General features: G+C 49.0%; 2 protein-coding genes across 8 annotated transcripts in view; one reads left to right on the plus strand and one right to left on the minus strand.

Moving 5' to 3' along the window:
- Positions 1–7,690, minus strand: part of LOC144136683 (uncharacterized) — a 208,850-nt gene extending 201,160 nt beyond the window's left edge. For 2 of the 6 annotated variants that reach the window (XM_077669213.1, XM_077669210.1), the window contains exon 1: positions 7,143–7,690. In XM_077669213.1, coding sequence (XP_077525339.1) covers positions 7,143–7,165 — 23 coding nt within the window. In that variant the 5' untranslated portion in view covers positions 7,166–7,690. The remainder of the gene's footprint in view (positions 1–7,142) is intronic. The other 4 variants (XM_077669211.1, XM_077669212.1, XM_077669208.1 and 1 more) reach the window with 3 other exon arrangements.
- The window catches only part of LOC144136680 (uncharacterized), a 151,663-nt gene that overhangs the window by 42,637 nt on the left and 88,266 nt on the right, over positions 1–20,760 (plus strand). The gene's annotated exons all lie outside the window — the stretch shown is intronic.

Below are 20,760 nucleotides of genomic sequence, written 5' to 3' on the forward strand. Positions count from 1 at the left end.
GCCGCTTCTGCCGCTTCCCTGCCACGCTCAGTCCAGCTACCCGGACAGAATAGTGCGGTGGTTGGGGAAGGAGCGGGGATGAACGCGCGTGACTGCCATAGCCCGCAGTTTAGCGTAATTGAACGCTCTCCGCCGGCAGGCCGAAACGTCGCTGCTCGCTTGGTTGCCAGGCGGGTGTTACGCAGTGGGACGCCGGTTATAAAGTATTAGAACCTGGGGCCACCTTCCCTATTTCAACAGCGACGACTCCGTTTTGTAAACGGCCTACGTCGGCTCATAGATGCTGCCTCGAGGGAAGCAAAGGAGTGCTTTTTGTTTCATGCTTACTTCGCTGTTGCACTTCGCGTGCTGCGATTGGCGCGGGTTTAGGAAAGCGTCTCAAACTATACGACGACTTTCCTTTCCGACTAACAATCTGGTCTCAACAACGACGCCAAGCTCCTCGCCCCACCGCCTTCAGTTTTATTTGTTGTTGCTGCTACCTAGCCGTCTCGAATTAGAGCTGAAGGCTCTGTTTTGTGTTGCCAACCGAAGCGACCTCCGCAAACCCTGCTCGAATCTAATTAGTTTCCTGAAAATTGTGTCTTGTAGCAAATTTCTAAACTGCTAGTCTTCACGGAAACATTATAATTATTATCCAAAATTTGTTAGGCAATGCTGGAATTTATGGAACGCAACTTTTTCCGCGTAGGTACTGCAGACTGTGGTCACAGACAGTTTGTGTCACAAAACCAATGGCAGCTTCTTAAGCCTTTCGTCCGAAAGGCTCGGATATGAAAGGACATAGCATCTGCATCCACCATGAAAAGTCAAGGGAGAATTTATGGGCCGCTCTTGAAGGGGGAGGGGGGGGGGGCGTAGGGTCTCTTTTCAAGCATGTATTTCTTGGAATTTTTCATCAAAGGAAATAAAAAGTGGTTCAACACGATTTGCCAATGTGAAATTTTTCGCTTCAGAGGAGGCGTGACACCCTTCCCCCCCCCCCCCCCCCTTCCCTCCTCTGTCTTTTTTAAGACCGTCCCTGCTAAAAACAGGTAGCTTTCTGGTGGTACCTCGCGATTTAAACCCAACACTCCCCGCATTTAGGAATTTAAGACATCCTAGTACCCGTTAAACGACCGGAAGAAAGCAACCAGAACGACGTTTTTCCGCGCAATCTTTCTCTTACGTTTATAGTAACATGATTATGCAATGAGAACGGGTGCAGCTCGATCACGACATATAAAATCTTGGCTAGATTTCAGCGAGAATAAGATGAAAGAGAGAAAGAAGGAAGAAGGAGAGAGGCGACCGATTCGCTGTATATATACGATGTTAAGCGCGCGAAGAGCCAGGCGCTCGCAGCAAGTTTATAGGAGGGTTTAAGGGTAAACCCAAGCGAGACGTCGCGATAGCGATGTTCTGTTGATGCAGGGATCTGGTTAACGCCTTCTGCTGACCGGTGTTTATAGCTTGGCCTCGCAGACAGACTCCGGGCAGAAGTGCACAGGTGGCGTCGCCACCACGTCAAACATACCTGTGTATGCTCTGGTTTCATCAGCGTATACACAGGTAGGCTTTATATACTGGCGCAATATAGGCGAAATCGGTTATGGCGTAATTGAAGACAGGGGGGGAGGCAACGTAAAGGTGCTTGTACGAGCGAAAGTGGCGCGCCAGAAAAAGAAGTTGAGAACGCGAACCCGTCATTCGCCAGACGGAAACGGGCCGTGCAAAGAAGCCTTTTAACGGCACGTCGACGTATATAGCCTACGTTTACACACAGCCACACGTCCGTGGGTGTATACGCTGATGCGTGCGTTTTCTGTTCTGTTTTTTCGGCGTGATCAGCAGCAGCGGAGCACTTGCTTTCGCCGAAATCAACCTATTTTCGGCCCAGTGCAACACGCTTAGCAAGCTAGGCAGGAAAATGAGTTCTCAAAGTGCAGCTGTATTCTACTATGCATGAGCACCGAGTGAGTAATTACTCATAATCGGTAATAACTCGCTAACAAAAATATACGCCTTGAGGATTTGCAAGCGCATTGGAGAATCGCTGGTCAATTCGACCTCGCCGCGCCATCTTATGGCCGACCTGGTTGACTGACACTAACAAGCGATCGTTCCTGATTTCATCCGCAGGCCGGGTCGAATTATTATTTAAAAGCGAAATTCCTGAGAAAACGGCATAGCTTTTTCTTCTAACCGCATGGCGGAACTCATGTGGATACTAACGAGTAATTATGCCCTGTTTTTGGCGCACGATGACTTTAGTTGCTTAAGTGCCGTAAAACACCACACAACAGAACACTCTAACATAACGGTTTCTATTGAATAAGTTGTACTACTATGCTGAAGTTTCAACGGCGGCTTTCAGAAGAGGATGCCTACTCTGCAATCTGAGTCATCTGGTGATGCGTAGCGTACGCATGGAAAGAGTTTTATCGCTTCCCATTATCGAAGAACTGATAGAGAAGAAAAGTGTCAGTAAGGCTGCGGACTCTACAGGCCTTAATACTGCAGTGAAATTAGACGCCCCCACTACGCTTAAACACCAAATCGCAAATCGAAGCTAAGTACAGGTGCGATACGCAAAATGTGAACGCTAAAGTACGCCGACTTTTCACAACAGAAATGCTTGCGGTACCAGCTTCGTCGTACAAAAACTGAACAGTCCATATTTCACTCCCGGAAGAAATTTCGTGGTCCAGGTGGGCACCAGGGCGGAGCCCTCTTCAAACCATCATCGACTAACAGTCGTTATATCGCATACCGAAACTGAATTCACAGTCGGAGTACCGTCACATTTCGCCTCTACTACCGCAGCCGTGATAAAGTGACACTCTGCTCGTCAGTGGACAGTGGCCGAGTCTTATAATGCACACTTAAAAGCGTGTCACGACGAATGCTGAAAGCGGATACGTGAAATATGGGCATACAGTACGGCGTACTTAAAGGGTTCAGTAAATTTCGCGCCTGAAAAATGTTTCCGTCTTTGAAGATAATAAAACCAGCGTTTCTCCATTATCGAAGGCCCCATTTAGAAAATTCATGGAGCGTAGACATCGTCTTCCTGTTGCTGCAAGATATGCAAATCCGCAAAACTTGTTTCCAATCCACGTAGCTCCATGTGCGTTTCGCTGCACGACGTCAGTGTTTTATTCATTTGGTCACTGGCAATGAAAGAGAAAAGACGAAATTAAATTTTAAAGGACCACTTGCTAGTAACAGCCCAAAATATACGAGTATAATGCTGATGAAGAAGGGCGAGAGAGTAGTTTAAGACACACTGAGAAGAAAATTGGCGCAGTGAATTCGATTGAAACTAATAGTTTAGGAATTAACAGCTAGATGACAGCTGTCGCCACTCCGATTCAAAGGGGATGTTACTCTTTATCTATATTTCCATGTGCCTATAGGTCTCAAGCCAAAAGCAGCATTATATGAGACCATGCGGATTAAACGCGGCGGCTCGTTGCGTATAGACCAACACCGGTCTGTGACGTAGGCAAGATGCGGTGGCGCTGACGTCGCCGTCTGGATACGGCTGAGGGTTACCGTTAGGGTTAGGCCCCATACGAGTACATGATAACAAAAGTTTTCGGAGTAGTTTTCTGATTTCACAATGCGTCAATGATGTCGTCCCTTCCTTATTAAAATCCGAGGACACCCCAGAGCAGAATGTAAAGGTACGAAACGTCTCTTCAAAGGCATATTTTTTTTAAAACACCGCGATATGTGAGCCACCCACGGCGGGGGGTACCGGGCGGGATCGCGATCCGAAGAAGAAACACACCTAAACAAAACTTTCCGAAATATTTTTTTTTCTCGTTCCGAAGTTTACCATGGAGGTGGCGCCGTTCGCTTAACCACTGGTGAGTACTTACAGGAGCGTGACAAAGCATGCAACGTCATTTCGAAACTGTCTTTTTAAAACGTCCGGATAAATGTGTGTTGCGAAGCCGGACACACCTTCAAGAGGCGCTCTGTCAGCCGTGTGTTCCTTCGAATCACGCAAGCTCCTCGTGTAGTTCCACATGCTGCCGTGTGCGCTACATTTGCTAATACAGTCGCTGAAACTGGACATCCTAGGCCGCTCCACACGAAAGGCATTCCTCAAAAACCACGTTAAGCGAACAAAAGCGAACCGCGCACTATAGCATGCAACGTCGCAGACGCAGACCCCGATTTGTGCTCCCTACCAAGCACGCCTCGCACCTCGCACGGGGCGGCCGGCAAGTCAGCCACCTCGTTTGCTGCCGCCGGTGCTGTTCTAATCAGGTTTTAAAATCGACCGCGTTGCGCCCGAACCAACCTCGGCGAGGCAGGCAACAAGCCTATAGCTAGGCTGTCAGTCTCGCTATCCAACGGCAGATTGGAGAAGACGTTGCCATGCGCGCTGCAGGAGCTTCGCGAAAAGTTTTTACGTGCCCAGAGTGTACGCCTAACACGCGGCTGCTCGCTTCTTCAGCGCCGCTTTGCGTACAAACCAGCCGATCGACCTCGTCCTGCATGCGATACTTTCAAAGACTGTCACACTATATGGCGGGGTTACACTATCCGGCCTCCCGCTTTCTGGTGCAAACAGCGCTCGTGCGGGAGAGTGCGCGCGATCGTCCATCGCGGCTGGGCGCTCTCCCCCGCCGCAAACTTTGATCGATCGACTCGGCTACGTTGCTGTCTTTTCCAAACTTTTCTCCGTACAAGCCGCAGATGCGGTTATAGGCGCCCAGATCGGACTCCGTGTAGGTAAAAACGCAGGCGACCCCTCCCACCGCATCCCTTTCCCTATCTCCGCAGCAAAACTATCTCTTGTAGTTTCTTTTTTTTTATTTTGCACGTGTTTCTTGGAGATGCCGCTAGGTTTCTCCATAAACGCCAACTCCTCAGTTCTCTCTCTCTCTCTCCTGTTCAGATATAGCGTGCATTTGTTCTTTTACCGCAGAGCACGGGCTCGATGTTAGAGTTTCTTTCTTGCACTCCCCTCACTCAGACCGGGCCGGGCGCCTCCATCAAACGGTTGGCCAACGTAAATTAGGATTAAGAGTTTCCCTAGAGACGTCGGTCGGGTTCCCCGCTCGCAGCGCAGCACGACTCGGTAGAGGGCAGCGTAGGCGGCGTGGGGCGCTCGTTTTTGCTGAGTTTCCAGAGATAACGACGCCACCGCAATCGAGAGAGCAGATTTTCGGCGCTCCACCTCCTCTCCACTTTTTCTTTTTGTCTATTCCACCGTGTTATTATTTTTTACTCCTCTTTGTGTCGGAAGTGGTCCTCGCGCAAAGGTCTCGAGAGAGAGAGAGAGAGTGAAACGCTGCTTTGAAAAGAGGCTTCGCGCTGTCACAAAGTGCAAAGTTTGCTTTTGCACCGTCTGCATCGAGTGGCGTGTCTGCTGCTCCCCGTCCGCCTCTCTCTCTCTTCCGGGCGCATGCGTTGGGACGGTTGGGCTTAACTCGCAAAAATTTTTAAAAAATACAAAAAGGAAACACGCTTGCGACAAGAAATCGCGGTCTGCTTCTACGGGGCAGCCACGTTCGCTGCACCACGTCTGTATCTTTGTCATGTTGTCATCTATAGTAAAAGGTTAAAAGCGATGTTTACTCTGCTTGCTATGGCTCTAAGTTTTGTACCCGCGAACGAGCACGACAATGGCGTCGACATCGCAGAAAGAAAGCTCAAGCGCCCATTCGAAAATGGATAATCGCAACTTCGAAAAACACACTACGAACCAGTTCAAGACCGCCTGGAGTCAGTTGGATTTCGATTGAAGTTGCATCTTTGGAAATTCCGACTGACACTTTTTGACAGGGCACTGGTGCGCGCCTGTCAATGCGCAAGCGCCATTGCAGTAGCAGTATACCATTATATGAACGGTTGAACGCCGTTATAACGAAGTCGAAGGGGCCCGGCGGTTACTTCGTTATAGCCCGTGTTGACCGAGCTTCCAAGGGAGATCGTTATTCCTTCGTTACATCCATTATTTCGTTATAAACCGTTTCGTTATAACGAGGTTCCACTGTACCGTTTTTTTTTTCTCGTGGCTGAATAAAATCTATCCATCAGGTCGAACGCCCACTACAGCAGACAGGCTTCAAGCTATCATCATTATCATCCCGTGGAGCGGAACTATTCGGACTGCAGCACAAATATCTAAATTGTTCTTGATGCCACTGTTCGATTAACATGTGGCGCGATAAATATGTCGTGAAGTTACTTATCATTAAAGGACATTTACAACAGTCTTTCCTTGACAACAGACCACCTGATTATTCGCGACTTCACTGCCCAAGGAACATTTGGCCCCAGTAGCGCAGACGCGTTCTTAGTTGACCACCACGAATTAGCCTAGAAAGCAAGAAATGTTCGAGAACACTTGATGTGTTACCGCTGGCGCATCCACGGCACGCCCGTCTTTAATCCGGTATAAGTCATCGTGAATGGAGGGCTTCGTCCGCGGACTTTAGTCCAAGACCCCGGCTTACGCCTAGTGAGTGTTATAAGACAAACCCAGGAAAAGAGAACGCCATTGGGGCTTTGCCGCTTCTTCGTATTCTTTATCGCGAGTGATTTTTTGTATCTTTGCACTTTTTGAGAAGACAAAGTGATTCACAGGTTGTCTCTCTTTGTTTCGCTTTATTTTCTTTGTGCAGACGATGTGTGACGTCTTGCTTTTGAAAAGTCTCCTTTGCATGCACAGCCGAGCGTTCGTTGCCATAATCAAGCATATCGCGATTTAAGCACCAATACTCATTTTCTTTCTCTTTTTAACCTTCGGGCTGGTTTGAATCTCGCATTTCGGCGCAAAAATTAGTTCAGAGTCAGCGATGCTTGTGCGCAGCTGGTTCATTTCGATCGAAGTCAATAAATGACTGAATAAAATCAACGCGTGCCGCTCATGCAGTTTCGCGCGTTCTGCAAAGTGGCTTAAAGGTGAGGGACGATCGCCTTCGCTAACCTTGAGGCAATGTAATCACGAAACGAAAGATGCAGGTGGCCCGCAGTATGCTGTACCAACACATCCATAATAAACGGAAAGAAAAAAAAACGGAAAGAAAACAGCTGTTCTTTTAGGCTTATGAGGCGTGTACCAGGCATAGACTTCGTGCAAGCGAAGTTCATGCCTGGCGTTTTCTTTTTAGGGTTAACGGGGAGGAAAAGAAACTTACCTTTCTTTCGTGTATCCAAACATAGCTCAGGTATCCGAACGTAATCCGTGTCTGAAGATATCCAACCGACGGGAATAATCATGGCACAAGGTGCAGTAGGAACGCACTCAACGCTGGACACAGTACTGTCATCGAGGTAGTTCAAAGATATGATCGGAGATAAAACAGGTTGTCTGATGGATAAACACGCACTGACCACACACGGGTACTTAATCAGCACATCTCCGCACCATCCTCTTCGTCACATGCGGAATGGATCGTTGTGCAGAGCACATTCACGTACCAAACTTAGCACAAATCGGAGCGCGCCATTCTAAAGACGATAGCGAACGGAGAAATAAACCGTAGCCACTCCATGAGAAGCCTTCACGAGGTTTGTAAGCTAGGCCGGTCCTTCGACGTAATCCGTTCAGTGCACTTGCGAGCATTCCGCTACCACGGTCGGACAACTTGCACTGCATCGCTACGAATACGGGCGTCGCAGCGGCGTGCACTCTCAGCCACGGCCGCTGGAGAACTGCGGGGAACCAGGAGCAGCCTTACGCCTTTTGCGCTGAGCTCCACGGCTTCCCCAGATCAGGGAGCGCGCGGCGAGCTCCCTAAGCCTCGTCCTGGTGCGGACATCTTGGACGACGCCATGGCGACCGCGCTTCCCTATGACGCTTGCGCAGCTCGGCCGCGAAATCCCTGTAGCAGCGAGCTCGCTCTCGCAAGGGCTGCCGCGCGCCTAGCTCGCGCAGCTCCCAGCAGTTTCATCGTCAGTGTTGCCGCGTCGGGTCGTGCGGCTGCTAGGTCTTACCGCGCAAGTATTGCGCTGCTTCGCTCGACCTTCTCAGGGACATGGCTACCGCAGTTGGATACTTTGTGTGGAATGCTTCAAGCGCGCCTCGTAGGAGTGATAACAAGGAACAACCAACGTTTGGAGAAACGCATTTTATGCATCGCTCCTCGTTTTCTTGTTAGAAGCGGCTAAAGGCTTCGATCAGGAAACATTGCGTTCAAAGGCAGCCAGGATGAAACTTTGAGGGATTCATAGTGCGCTTTTCGGTTACGTAGGTTGCTGTATTTGTCTTTAGCAAGTGACTTCTCGACGGAAGCGTACCAGGTAACTTCTCTTCTGATTAAAAGTACTTGCAAGTCTATCATGTGGGCCACGACGTTTTCTGTAGGTTCGCTTTACTCTGGTCTGATCGAGCTGCTTCATATATTCGTAGAGTCATCACACTGTGACACGGAGCGTTCAGAAAACGTGTTTATTACTGTTTGAGCTTGCGCAGACAGAAGCACCGGAGTGGTTCTTGCAAGGTTGTTGTGGGCATTCGTCAGTCTGTGTTCTTTGTTTCTATCCCCACGTGGAATGTGACGACTGGTTTCAACGATGGGCTGCCCTGCTCGCCAAGTGCACGAGTGCGAAAAAAAACAACTTATGTGGTTACTGCCGGTATCTGCGTACGACTGAAATGCCACGTCGTCTTCGACATCGAGGAGAAACTCTCTGTGACACAGCCTGCAGTCTGATAATGACTCTGTCTGGCGCCCTTTTCTCTACTGCGAATAATGACTGACGTACTTACGCTCAAGACTTCAGCGGTGCTATGTGGTGAAGGCGTTTTTCACGGCATTTCCAACTATACTTCTTGGTATGACAGCTCCGCAACTTCCGCACAAGCCTGCGTTGCTCTTAATGCAGGCGTAATGCACGAACTTCTGCTTTGTTTCCTTCCATTAATTTTTTTTTCCTTTCCACCAGTTCACCTGCATTTTGAAACTGTTTACTGCACTACGATCTTCCGAAGCTTTCATATAATGGACACATTCAGCGCTCCGCCTTTTACCATTGAATCTGAAGAACCCTGCAAGCTTGATAAGGTATAGCGCTCTCAATTTTTTGCACGTATCTCTCGAAACGTGACGCATGAGCATGGGTGTCTTCTTTTGTCGATTGATGCGTGCACTTAGATGGGACGAAATGACGTCGCTGACAAAACTCGAATTGCCAGCACACGGCTGCAGACTTTGAATTAACAACACAAGGGTCGTGTCGATAGGCATGATGGTACGGCAGGAGCGGAAATGCTTCCTGTCGATATTCCCGTAAAGTTTTCTATTAAGCGGATAAGCTGAATCCATCAATCAGCCCGCGTTGGTCAAACACTTCTCTGTGAGGTGCAGCAAGGGCTTCTCTGTATGGTAGAAGCTACACAGGTAGCAAAATCACTTTAGTTCCAGAAGGTACGGTGCGCTTGACAGTTATTATACAACCTAAGCTTCTCGACTTTTCGGATACAAATTATGCTGCCCTTTCTTGCTAACTTGACGTCTAAAGGGAGCGATAATCTGTCTTAACTATGCGGAGTTGGTATTCATAAGCGCAATGTTGACAGGACCATAGCGTCGTTTCGAAAAATCCTGAAGTTCGAATTAACGGGATTCTGTTTTATTTCTAGTCAAAAACGGCCTTTCTTAGAGGCACTAGCGCTACTGGCGCCGCGTTTGCGTGTGTGTGCGTGTGTGTGTGTGCGCGCGTGTACGCGCATTCTAGTTCGCCTATTCATTCATCATCCCAACAGTCTGGCGATACAAAAGATGGCGCTACGTAAAACTGGTCCACTGTAAAAAAAAAAAAAACAATGCATGCAGTTGTCCACGGTGACGTTTATCTCTATACCAACGTAGGAAAGGTTACATAGATTTACAGACTCGTGAGTTATTAGGACAGCATCAAAGCGCAAGAATATCTCGCCTAAAAACGGATTTGTTTTCCGTGCGTAGTTACCTGGAATAAGCGTGTAGTTTGACTTCTGTCACCTCCTTATTTTCGTCTTCATTGTTTATTAAACACTTTATAATGCGTGCCAAAAAAAAATGCATCCGCTACAAAATAGCGATAATCGGTCACGTGTCTTGTGACACTCCAGAGCCGGACGAAGGCGCCACCAATCTGAAGCTTCACCTGTATCCAGGTGCTGGAGGAGTAGACTCAGCGAGCCTAGTCGCAAACGCCCACACACCATTGTCTCGCAGCCGTGCCCCTGTGCTAAGCCCTTCGGTCCCATTCGAAGGCACGGACACGCGTCCTCCACCGCGATCCGCCGTGTGTATCGAGCCGGAGTCGTTTCCCCCCCCTCCTCTTCACCGGCAAGAACCGCGCGCTCTTGTTTGGAGAAGCCTCGACCAAGTACGCAGAACGCGCAAACTGTTTCCATGCGGCCTCTCCGCCGCCTTTTCCCAGAGACAGGACGTCGGGTTTCCCGCCAAAAAACGGGCGGGTATTGCCAGTATTGCGCGCTATAAGCGGAGAGAAGGAGCGACGCTGTCTGGGAGAAGAGACGATGAGGAGAGGGAGAGAGAGAGGAAGAGATGGAGGAGCACGATGCTGCGACTCCGAGCTCATTCGACGGGCTCGGTCGCTAGGCGCTGCCGGGATCGATAAGCGGAACCGAAACGTCTCCGCGCCAGACGTAGAGGGCGAGAAGGAATATCGCGTTCCTTCGCCCTCCCCAACGACCCGAGGCCCAATTTCAGGAACAGGCTCTCCCGTGCCCAAGCACCTCGCCCCTCTTTCCCCTTCCCTTACTTCCAACAAGTAGCTCCGAGCGAAATTTCGGGCCCGGGACGCAGCTTCCCTCGCAACGTCTATACGGCGTACTACGTCAGCGTCGCACTTTGCGCAGCCCAGGAGCGGCTTTCCCAAACCTCGTGCGTGCGTTTCGTCTGGGCCGCCTGGAGACGATTCTATGCGACGACGCTCGAGGCGCGCGTGGCGATTCAACTCTTAATGGGTAAACAGGCTTCGGAGTGTGGGAAGGGCGTTCAGTTTCCGCCGTCGCCCGGACTAGAGTGCGTGTTGTACAAGCCTGTCTGTCTCCCTCCCTCCCTGCCACCCAGGCGGACGAGACTGCGTGGCCGACGTGTCCCGCGCTCGAGACGCGGCTGACAAGTGCGCGTCGCTTTAGACACCCGCCGGGACCTTGTTTCCGGGAGCCAGCTCAGATTGCGTTGTCGGCGGTGGACCGGCTCGCCCTGTGTTTAGGATGGGGGACGGGGAGAGCAGTGCGACGTAGGGAAAGGTGCGTCCGGAGAGTTGGAGGTTCACCCCCGCCCCCAGTTGTCTGTATGCGCATTCCCTGTTTAGGGACTCGCGTGCTTGTTCCCACTGTGAATCTCTCGGAAGAAGCTTTCGAAGCGGGGACGGCGTCTGGCTCGACTGTCGGCGCCAAGTTTGAGGACGTTGCCTGGAAGCGCTAAATGGCGGGCCTCGTTTGACAGGGAGGGATGTGCCGCACTGATTGCTCCGTTTTACATAGACGCCCTCTCCTTGTTTGTCTGTCTGTGGTGCGAGGTCTCCCTCGCGAAGTAGGCGACGCCTTTTCAAGTCTGTATCGTTCTAAACGAGTTCTGCGGGCCTCTTAGGCTTGTCTCCCAGGCAAGCCTTTGTGCGCTTTCGAGAGTGTTGCGCTAGTTCGGACCAGTACTGAAAACCACTATTTGTATTGAAGAATGCAGTAACTCCAAGGCTTAAAGCTCTTAAGATTTCTTTACCCGGTAAACGCATTGATTTCGTAGAGTCAGTATATATCTGTCCTGCTTCTTCAGACTTGGGGTCATGTGTGTTCGTGTTTTACAGCGACAGCTCCATTCGCAATGTTCGGCAAAATCATGGCGACGTTGTAGTCCTCGCAGGCCGTACCTCCACACCCCAAACCACCACCCTTACACCCCATGACTGCTTGCTGTATCCGGCTACTCCAACACTGTCAACGCCGCACCCCCAAACCCCACCCTAACAGCCTCCCAAGCTGCGTATGTCATAACTGACGTTCTGCCGTCCGCCACTGTTCCTTCCACATAGACATGCACTTTGTCACCTGAAGAAGCCATCTGCTAGCAGTTCACCACATTGCATGTTCTTCCAAGTACATTTATACATCTGGCACTGTTTTGGCACCATCAGCGTTTAGTCGACAATTACTGGGCTGGCGAAAATTCCTCTAGACCAGATTCTGGGCAGAGCGGCAGGACGAAGTGTGGTGCCGTTAACTCTTAGCGCACTTGCACTCATTTTGGTGCTCATTTTAGTGTGCTAATGCGATGAGTGTTCATCTGCAGTCAGCTCATTCAACCGTGATACATGTTTGGCACAGGCGCGCAGTTTCCTTGACGAGTGGCGATGTGATGCACGACTCACTATCTCTTGAACAGCAGCCGCTACTCCATTCAACGCGAAAGCTACAGTGGGCTTTCTGTACAAGAGCATCCGAAAGCCATTTAAAAGCTTGCTATGAAAAAGGCTTATCACAAGCAGGAAATAATTATTGCCCTTTTGTGCTTTAACAAGACTGCCAACTGCTACCATGCTTAACAACAATCTAACAACTCTGCTGTTACAAAGCTGGGTTTGTTATTGCAATTACATCCTTCCCTCTCTGTGGTGATCAGGAAATGTTGCACGCCGCGCTATGGTCTCCAATAAAAAATTAACCGGGGTTTAACTCTGTTTAAACCGATGTGTGACGTGCGAAAGCGCGGTGACGTAAATGGTGAGGCCGCAAGCGACGCCTTAGGAACGAGATGGCGCAAATCTCAAAGCTGTGGACTAATTTTTCGGGGGTGGCCCGGATCAAATTTTTAGAAATGAGCTGAGTAAATTTGAAGGTCGCCATCGTGTTGGGAACGATCAGTTATAGTTGGGCATCGATTTTGGTCCAAATCGACCAAGGTCTAATTTCTAGGTTAGCCGGGACCAAATTTTGGAAATGACGTGGACCAAATTTGGAGGTTTCATCGTGCCGGGCATGCTCAGTTTTTGTTGGACATCGATTTTGCTCCATATCGGCAAAGGTCTAATTTAGGGGGTGGCCCGAGCAAATTCTTGCCGCTTGGCGTCGCAGTTGCTATGGCAACGAGCGATGCACAAGCAAGGTTTTTGCTCGGCTCTGACGATCGTGTGTGAGTTTTCGCCCTAATATGCGCCTGTGATTGATGTTGAAGGGAGGATACGTAGCAGTGCTACCTCACATATGATGCACCGCATAGGGTTCGTACGTTAATTGTTACTACGTGTTGTGCATTAGCGGCAAAGAACGCGGGTATGCTTCGTCAGCTGCGTGCGGGAATAGGCGGTGTGTACCTACAAGAAACAGGTCTCGTTACGGCGTGATCCATGAGCTACTGGTGGCACTAAGCCGAAGGTCGCATAATGATTCCGCTGCCATTTATTTAGCGAATCTTTGACATCATTTTAGCGCTCTTACGACATCCAAAACATGCTTCATCCAAAAATATTTATTAGACACAGAGTCCCGAAACTGCAGTCAGACATTAATTTACTCAAGCTAAACGCAGCATATTATTTGCCTTTCTTTTATCAGGACACCCCGCTTCGTTGGTTCGGTGGCTAACGCGTTGAACCCCTGATTCCGACGTTTAGGTTAATTCCCCTGCGTCATGAACATGTAGCGTGACGAAAAAGTCCGTGTCTGCTGCAGCTCCACGCCAGTCTCGCGAACTAATGTGGTTTATATTAACCACGTGTCCCTCCCTTACGCCCCTCTCAGTACCTGGGCGCCTCCCTCTTTGTGGCACATAAAAGGCATAGAAAACCCATATTATCGCTACCGTTCGCAATAACTGCACTACACGTGCACTGCGCTTCCCATCGCAGATGGCAGTCCACTCGGAAACATGCTGGAAGAGCAAGAGGGACAATGAGGGAAGAAAAGGAAGCGCGATTCAAGGGAGAAAGAAGCCACGCACGAACGAAACGTCTGCCCAAATCGAGGGCGCCATCGCGTATCTCTCTAGCTATCGGGGACTCGCCCTGCCCGGCCGGGCCGCGCGAACGGCGCACGCTATACGGTGCTGTCAGAGGCGAGCCTTGCGCGTCGCCCTACTGCGCGGAGTGCCACCGCCGTTGTGGGGGCGCAATTACGTTCGTGTCTCGTAGGGAACCAGATGAACGGCCGCTGTGCTTCTCCTGTTCCGACGCCGCTTCGGCCTTACACGTATTGTTGCTTTTCGTGCTCTTGGCTCGCGCTCTTCGGCTGTTTGATCGCCTCTATCGATTTTTTTCTTCTTTCGCCATTCACTTTCCGGGAAACTTCGTGCACCCGTGATAGACAGCATGCGCTTCGTTCAGAATTTCCTGTTGGACACTTTTCTACACAATCACTGCACTACGCCGTACGTCACAGGAAGTGTTTTCAATACTTTTCTTAGGTTCGTTCGCATTTCTAACTGCCTGCAGGAAGCTGGAATGATTTATTGATTGATTGATTGATTGATTGATTGATTGATTGAAAGTTAATTGATTAATTGATTTCATTCGTATGGGGATTAACGTCCCAAAGCGACTCAGGCTACGAGAGACGCCGTAGTGAAGGGCTCCGGAAATTTCGACCACCCGGGATTCTTTAACGGGCACTGACACCGCACAGTACACGGGTCTCTAGAATTTCGCCTCCATCGAAATTCGACAGTCGCGGCTGGGATCGAGCCTGCGTCTTTCGGGTCAGCAGCCGAGCGCCGCCATAACCACTGAGCCGCCGCGGCGGCTAATTGATTGATTAGTAATGGCACTATTGACTAGTTCGTGCATGTACGTGCTTTCGGCCCATGGTGACCACCTTTCTCTTTTGTTGGTCGGTGTTCCCTGACGATTCAGCGAGCGTAATTTGCCTACGGTCTAGGTCTATGCAACGTAACCATCATTAACGAACGCGAATGTACTATCATTCATACGGGCATTCCAAAAAGGTACACGATGGAATTGATGACGCATTGTATGTATGACATATCAGTCGGTTTCAACATTGTTTTTAACCAGAAATACGCCCCCCCCCCCATGATATCATTCCCATCACTATAAGTACACACACAGAGTGTGAGTGAGTGAGAAACAGTTATTACTGAAGGAGGGGGGGGGGGGGGGGGGGCGGGAGGGTCGTAAATTTTGCGGGACTGGGAGTGGGGCCCTCAATACAGAAAACATCTTCGAAAAATTCGCGGTGTTGATTTAAGTGCGCGCTTTTATCTGAAAAGTCGAGCTCACCTGAAGTTGCTTCCTTCGTTTTTTTCCTGTCTGCACCTCAACCTGACATGCAGGAAATTTTCTTTTCGCGAACTGCGATTTTAGACGCGTAAAACCTGCGGTAATCTGCGCAAATTGTGTTTGTATGCTATCATTCTGTAGCACTGAAGGCTCACTGCGAATCTGCTTCTTAATGGGAGTGTGCTGAAGAGAGAAACAGTGAAGAAAGCAGACAACGTAAATTTGATACGTTCTGTCGAGCCTTTTCCTTTTTAGACTGGCAGGTTGTTTACGTCCAGACTGTTTCCGGTCGGCACGAGGGGGAACTTGAAGCCCGAAACCCCATCTCATGTTTTCTGTACAACAGATGGCTTCGACAGATGAGGCCGGTGTACCTACTTATTCTGACTTGCCTCTTGATAGAAGTAAGCCATCTTACTGATCCGTCTGGCCGCTTCCAGCATGGAAGTTTATTTCAAGTCTTTACCTCTGTCCCCGTACGTAGAACTTGTTATCGACGGCGGCGTTTTTCGTGCGTCCATTAAAGTATACCCTTGCACGGGCTCGGCTTTCGGCCGCTAAGCGCACAGCTGTAGACATTTTTCTTGCGAGAGAAACGCGACACCCGGTATACGTGGAACGGATGTGTACACATATCGTGCTGCGGTTGTACTTCGAACTGTTTAGGGAATGGGCGTTGTGAGGAGTTCAGGCCAAGCAGAGTTTTCGGGTAACGCTTGTAAACGACTGACGCTACGTGGATGTATGCCCGTTGATGCGGCACGCCTGAAGCGAAAGTTCTGATGTTCCGTTTAGGGCTCACACCGTTTTACCGTACTTGCTGGAGCGCGTATCTCAAAGTGGGGCGGAAACTTCCTGGTTGGTTAATTTTGCGAAGGCACTTTCTTGTACATGCCGTAGACACAGGGGGAAATTGAAAGGAGTGCAGCTGGACATTCTGAAGCTGGGGAGTTTGGACAGGGCAGCATCTCAAAAAATATAAACATATAAAGGTTCACGTTTCTACCACTCCGTCCGGTTTACGCAGGTCACGTTGTTGCAAGTTGCAGCGGATGATTCAGTGTAGTACAAAGACGGACAGGTACAGTGCAGAACTTAGTGACATACATAGCAGAAAAATGTGGTTCTGCGGCGCAGGCTTAATATGCCGAGAGAGATGGTGCTCTTTTGAGAGCCAGCGATTTCTTTCCGCGTGAAAATGCTGTCCATTAGATGATGATGACGATGAAGATGTTGATTTTTTAATGGCGAAAGGGCAGCTCTGGTCAAACAATGCCCTGGCCCAAGGTATTTTTCTCTACATAACATGGGACCAGAGACCCAGATAAGCCTAGCACCAGGCCAGGGTAAAGCTTGTGCCCATTGTACAATCGGTGGATACCCGGCGACATTGGAGATCGACCCCCGCATGCGAGGCGGACGCTCAGACCTCTATAGGCCACCGCTGCAGTCACTGAATGCGGATTCTTTCGCGTGTGAAAATGCCACTCTTCGCAGACGCGTGAAACTTCCTTCTGGGCTACTTGGTTCACTTCTTGAAATGATGTTATGACGCTACACAAGGCAAACTTGCCTTGTGTAGCACTAACTTGTGATACTCTGCGATTCGCTGCGAGTGCTGCCAGTGCAAGTCGCCTGAGCTGCCGCGTAAAGCATTTCATATGCTGCTATCTATTCATGTCTTATGTTAATAATAGGATAGACAATAGATGGATAATAGGGTATCTGCTTCACTAGCTTCTTTCATATGCCGCTATCTATTCATACCTTATGCAACTCACAGGGTAAATACTACACTAGCTCCTTTCATATGCCGCTTCCTATTGATGCCTTACGAAACTGATAGGGCAGCTGCTTCACATGCTTGATTTGATTCTTTTCACACGGTTACTATTTTTTTTCTTTGCACAAATTTTCCTACGATGAACGCAATCGCATAGGACAAAACGCATTATTTTACCGTTCCGCAGCAGCTCAAGATACGCACTCAGCTCGGCCAAGTAGTCAATGCCAATCACTATCTTGCCTCATGCCAAACTTCACCATCTCTCGGGAATGTAAAACAAAACTGAAACAGAAACAAAAACAGAGCTTCAGCGTAGACTTGGTGCGGGGCTAGTTGGTCACTCATTCTTTGAAAATTGAATGTAGCGCTATTAGGAAGACCACAGAGCGTTCTTCTTTGTTGTGCTGCCCTCTGTCTGTGGTATTCCTAACAACGATGCATCAAATTTTCAAAGAAAACTCAGAGCAGTTGTTGGTTTTCTCAGCTTCTTTTATACATGCTCCACAACTTCGCGAGAGCAACCACGTCTGTTTAAGCACCTGCATGCTTTCGCATTAGCGTGTTATACGTTATAACAAATTTATTTCTCTATTTCTTCACACAAAGATAATAAGGAGGTGCCAGCATCTGAATTTAATTACCACTCATTCCAACTAGGTAGAGAAGATGAGCGTTGGGAGGCTTCACAGCCATCGAAGACCGTCATAAAGCATGCCAAGGACACCAGCAGATGTCGTGCGTAGCGAGAGCTATCTAACGCTCTGCGACGCTGTTGATGTTGCGCATATGCTAACAGGCGAAACCTTGTTAGCAAGGAAAAAAAATAAAGGGTATATTATTACAGGAAAGACAGTTAAGAGCCTTGCACACTTCGTGATGAACCGGCCATTTCGGCTTACGGGATCTCAACGTAACTGAATTTGACTAGACGACAGCAACACACCAAAAAGGCGCTTATGCGGCGCCGTTGCAGGCTGCTTCCTTACGTCGAAAAGCAAAAGGTATACGCTCCACTAGACGACCTGAGCATCTTCACATCGTTGTTTCTCGATGCTCAATAGTTGTTGCTGCTCTTACCCATTGTCCGTGGCTGCAACAGCAGACAAAGAGCAGGTACAGAGAAGAGGAAGAAAAAGCCTAGAGAGACTAGCTTCGCGTTTGCTCTGATTGTGGCCGATCGAAGCTCCGTAACGCGCTAATTTTTCTTTCTTTCTTCGCTTGTTCGCCTCCTGGTCATTTTTCTGTACGATCCGGCCATCGTTTCTCTGGTAGTAATGTGTTGCTTCGCTTGTCGCAAGCACTGCGAACGGATGGCGAAACTGCACGTATTTGTCGTTCCATTTGCTGCTGTGTGGAGAGTGAACGGTCCTTACCACGCTTCCTTATAGCCCGCTTCACCTAACAGCTTCGTTGTGTGTGCTTATGCTGTCTCCAAGAGATGGGTGAGAGGGGGGTGGGGGATATGGACACTCATAGACGCGGCGAGGAAGGCAAAGTCTCGATGATTTTAAAGAACTCTATAAGCCAGGTTAGGGGCTAGCCGTAGAGCGATACCAGATGACGAATTTTTTGCTGTGAACGTTAAGGCTGCAATTGGACTTTTTGTGTTTGAGCGCGGCAAAGTATTTAACGCTGTAAGCGATTTTTCTAAAGCGCGGTGTTGTGCCGCGTGGACGGGCACAAGTATCGCAATACTTTCTGCTGTCTGTATTTATTTGTGCTCGCGAAACTTCTTTATGCTTCTTTATGCTTTCAGGCCGGGGGAACTTTCCAGAGCTTTCACGATACATGGCGATGCGGAAATGCACCGCTCAGCACGCTGTGTCACCTTGTACTCGTTCATAACCTGCATGACCTCTTCTAGAAGCAGGCTAGAACCCAAGCTGACACCCTTACTTTTTTTTCGGGCTTTCCTGATATATGTTTTTTATCTATTTTTTTTCCTGCGCCTTCCGCACTTGGCATCGCAAACCGCTGATTCCAGTATCAGCCAAGCTGGTGTATACACCTCTACTCATTTAATGGGCAGGATAAAAACACATCTTAACTGTCCGCAATGTTAAGTTGGACAAAGTCACAGGTCAAGGTCAAGTTGGACACAGAGAAAAAAAAACAGGCAATTTATTTTATTTTTTTACCTGTCTGCAAGGATATTCTGTAACAAGTTTGCATTCCAAGCACGAATTTAGTTTTGTTCGTGGGACATCGTGGAGAGTGCTTCTTTAAAGATTTCCATTATTCAGACGCTGACTCACGCATGACCCAGGCATTTCTTTCGCGATAAGCAAACGGAAAGCATTGTTTCTAGAGAGCTAGCAGATGTCACTTGAGGCTAGGCCAACACTCGTTCTCTACGAGGAAGAATGTATGCCGAATTACCAGCAATACCGCTCGATAATGGACCGGCCCAGCCCTGCTCACGTCTCTTCATCCAGATACGAGTGCATATCTTGTACCTTAATGCGCGCAATTGTGTGTATGGCGTTGCTAACTCGGAGAATACAGGGTCAGTAATAAAAAGAAAGCACTACAGGGACAAACAAAGGGAACGAAAAGATAAGAAAAGACAAAAGAAAAAAGCAAGATCATGATCGGGGAAGAGCGGGAAGGGGATGCAGACCAAACAAGAAGCAATATGCAAAACAGAGCTGCCCCAGGCGTCACCTCTGAGCCAGCGATAACGACATCATGAACGGCCCAGCAACGCAATGATACAAGTGAAGCAAGGCAGGAGTTGAGAGGCTCAGATAAGATTTATCTCTCTTTGCTCTCTCCTTCCATTCTGGCAACTCTTTTTTATCACCACGTGTGCGAGCGCGACTCGCAAGATGCAAATGTTGCAAGTCTCGCTTTCTGTTAGCTCAGCGCACGTGCTCAGCTCGTGCTGACTCGCGCAGTGCCAAGCGAATCAAGTAGGCCGCGTGTAGGATGTTTTAGTTTTTTTCTTGTTCTTTTGGAGCTTTGGAAAGATTGCTTTCAGAGAACTGCTCCCGCTCCCGGCTTTCAGGAATCAATTATCCCTCTTTGATGCCCACCGATCGAGAGCGCCAGTTTTTTTTTTTTTACTTTTTGATCGTTCTTTGTGCAGGTTTCCGACAAAGGCTGTTCGCAAGTGCTAATCCGACAGGCTTGTGAGGCGAGCTACGCCATTGCTACATATCTCGACCGTGCCTTGAGGGCTTCCTTGTGCAAACCACCTTTTCCTTCGCCTCACCACTCGACCTCCGTCCCTACTCAGAATGGTCTTGCGCTGATACTTACATATCGGAAAAGAAAAAATGTATATGACGCCGTGGCTGCCTTGAACTTCTGTGCAAAAGCGTTATATGTAATGCTAGACGACATTAAAATGTTTTGTACAGTCTTTGTCAAAAATAGACAGTCCGAGGGGTTTACTTCCTGGCCATGCGGTGTGCCTCTTTTTAAATCATCAGCGTTCCGAACCTTTTGGACGGGCAAATGACCATTAGCCCTCAATCCTCCGAAGCTTGGGACTTCCATGTGTTCTAAGCAGCCCCACTACATGGCTCGGTAGCACATTCCTTAGACTGTATACTTTTGACAGAGACTGTACGTACTGAACTTCTGGGGCCAGATGCTAGCCTACTGACAATCAGCTGTGAACATACACAAATCCTGGGTGTCTAAAAGCGTAGATGTCACCAGTTTAGTGCAAAATTGCCAGCCGGTGAATCATGCATAAACATGTTTGAACTGAGCACCCTCCTGCCTGGAGTAAATATTATCTACGGTATTTGGAAATAAAAATTAATTAAACAAAG

Source organism: Amblyomma americanum, chromosome 6 (genome assembly GCF_052857255.1).
Source record: "Amblyomma americanum isolate KBUSLIRL-KWMA chromosome 6, ASM5285725v1, whole genome shotgun sequence".
NCBI classification, from domain to species: domain Eukaryota; kingdom Metazoa; phylum Arthropoda; class Arachnida; order Ixodida; family Ixodidae; genus Amblyomma; species Amblyomma americanum.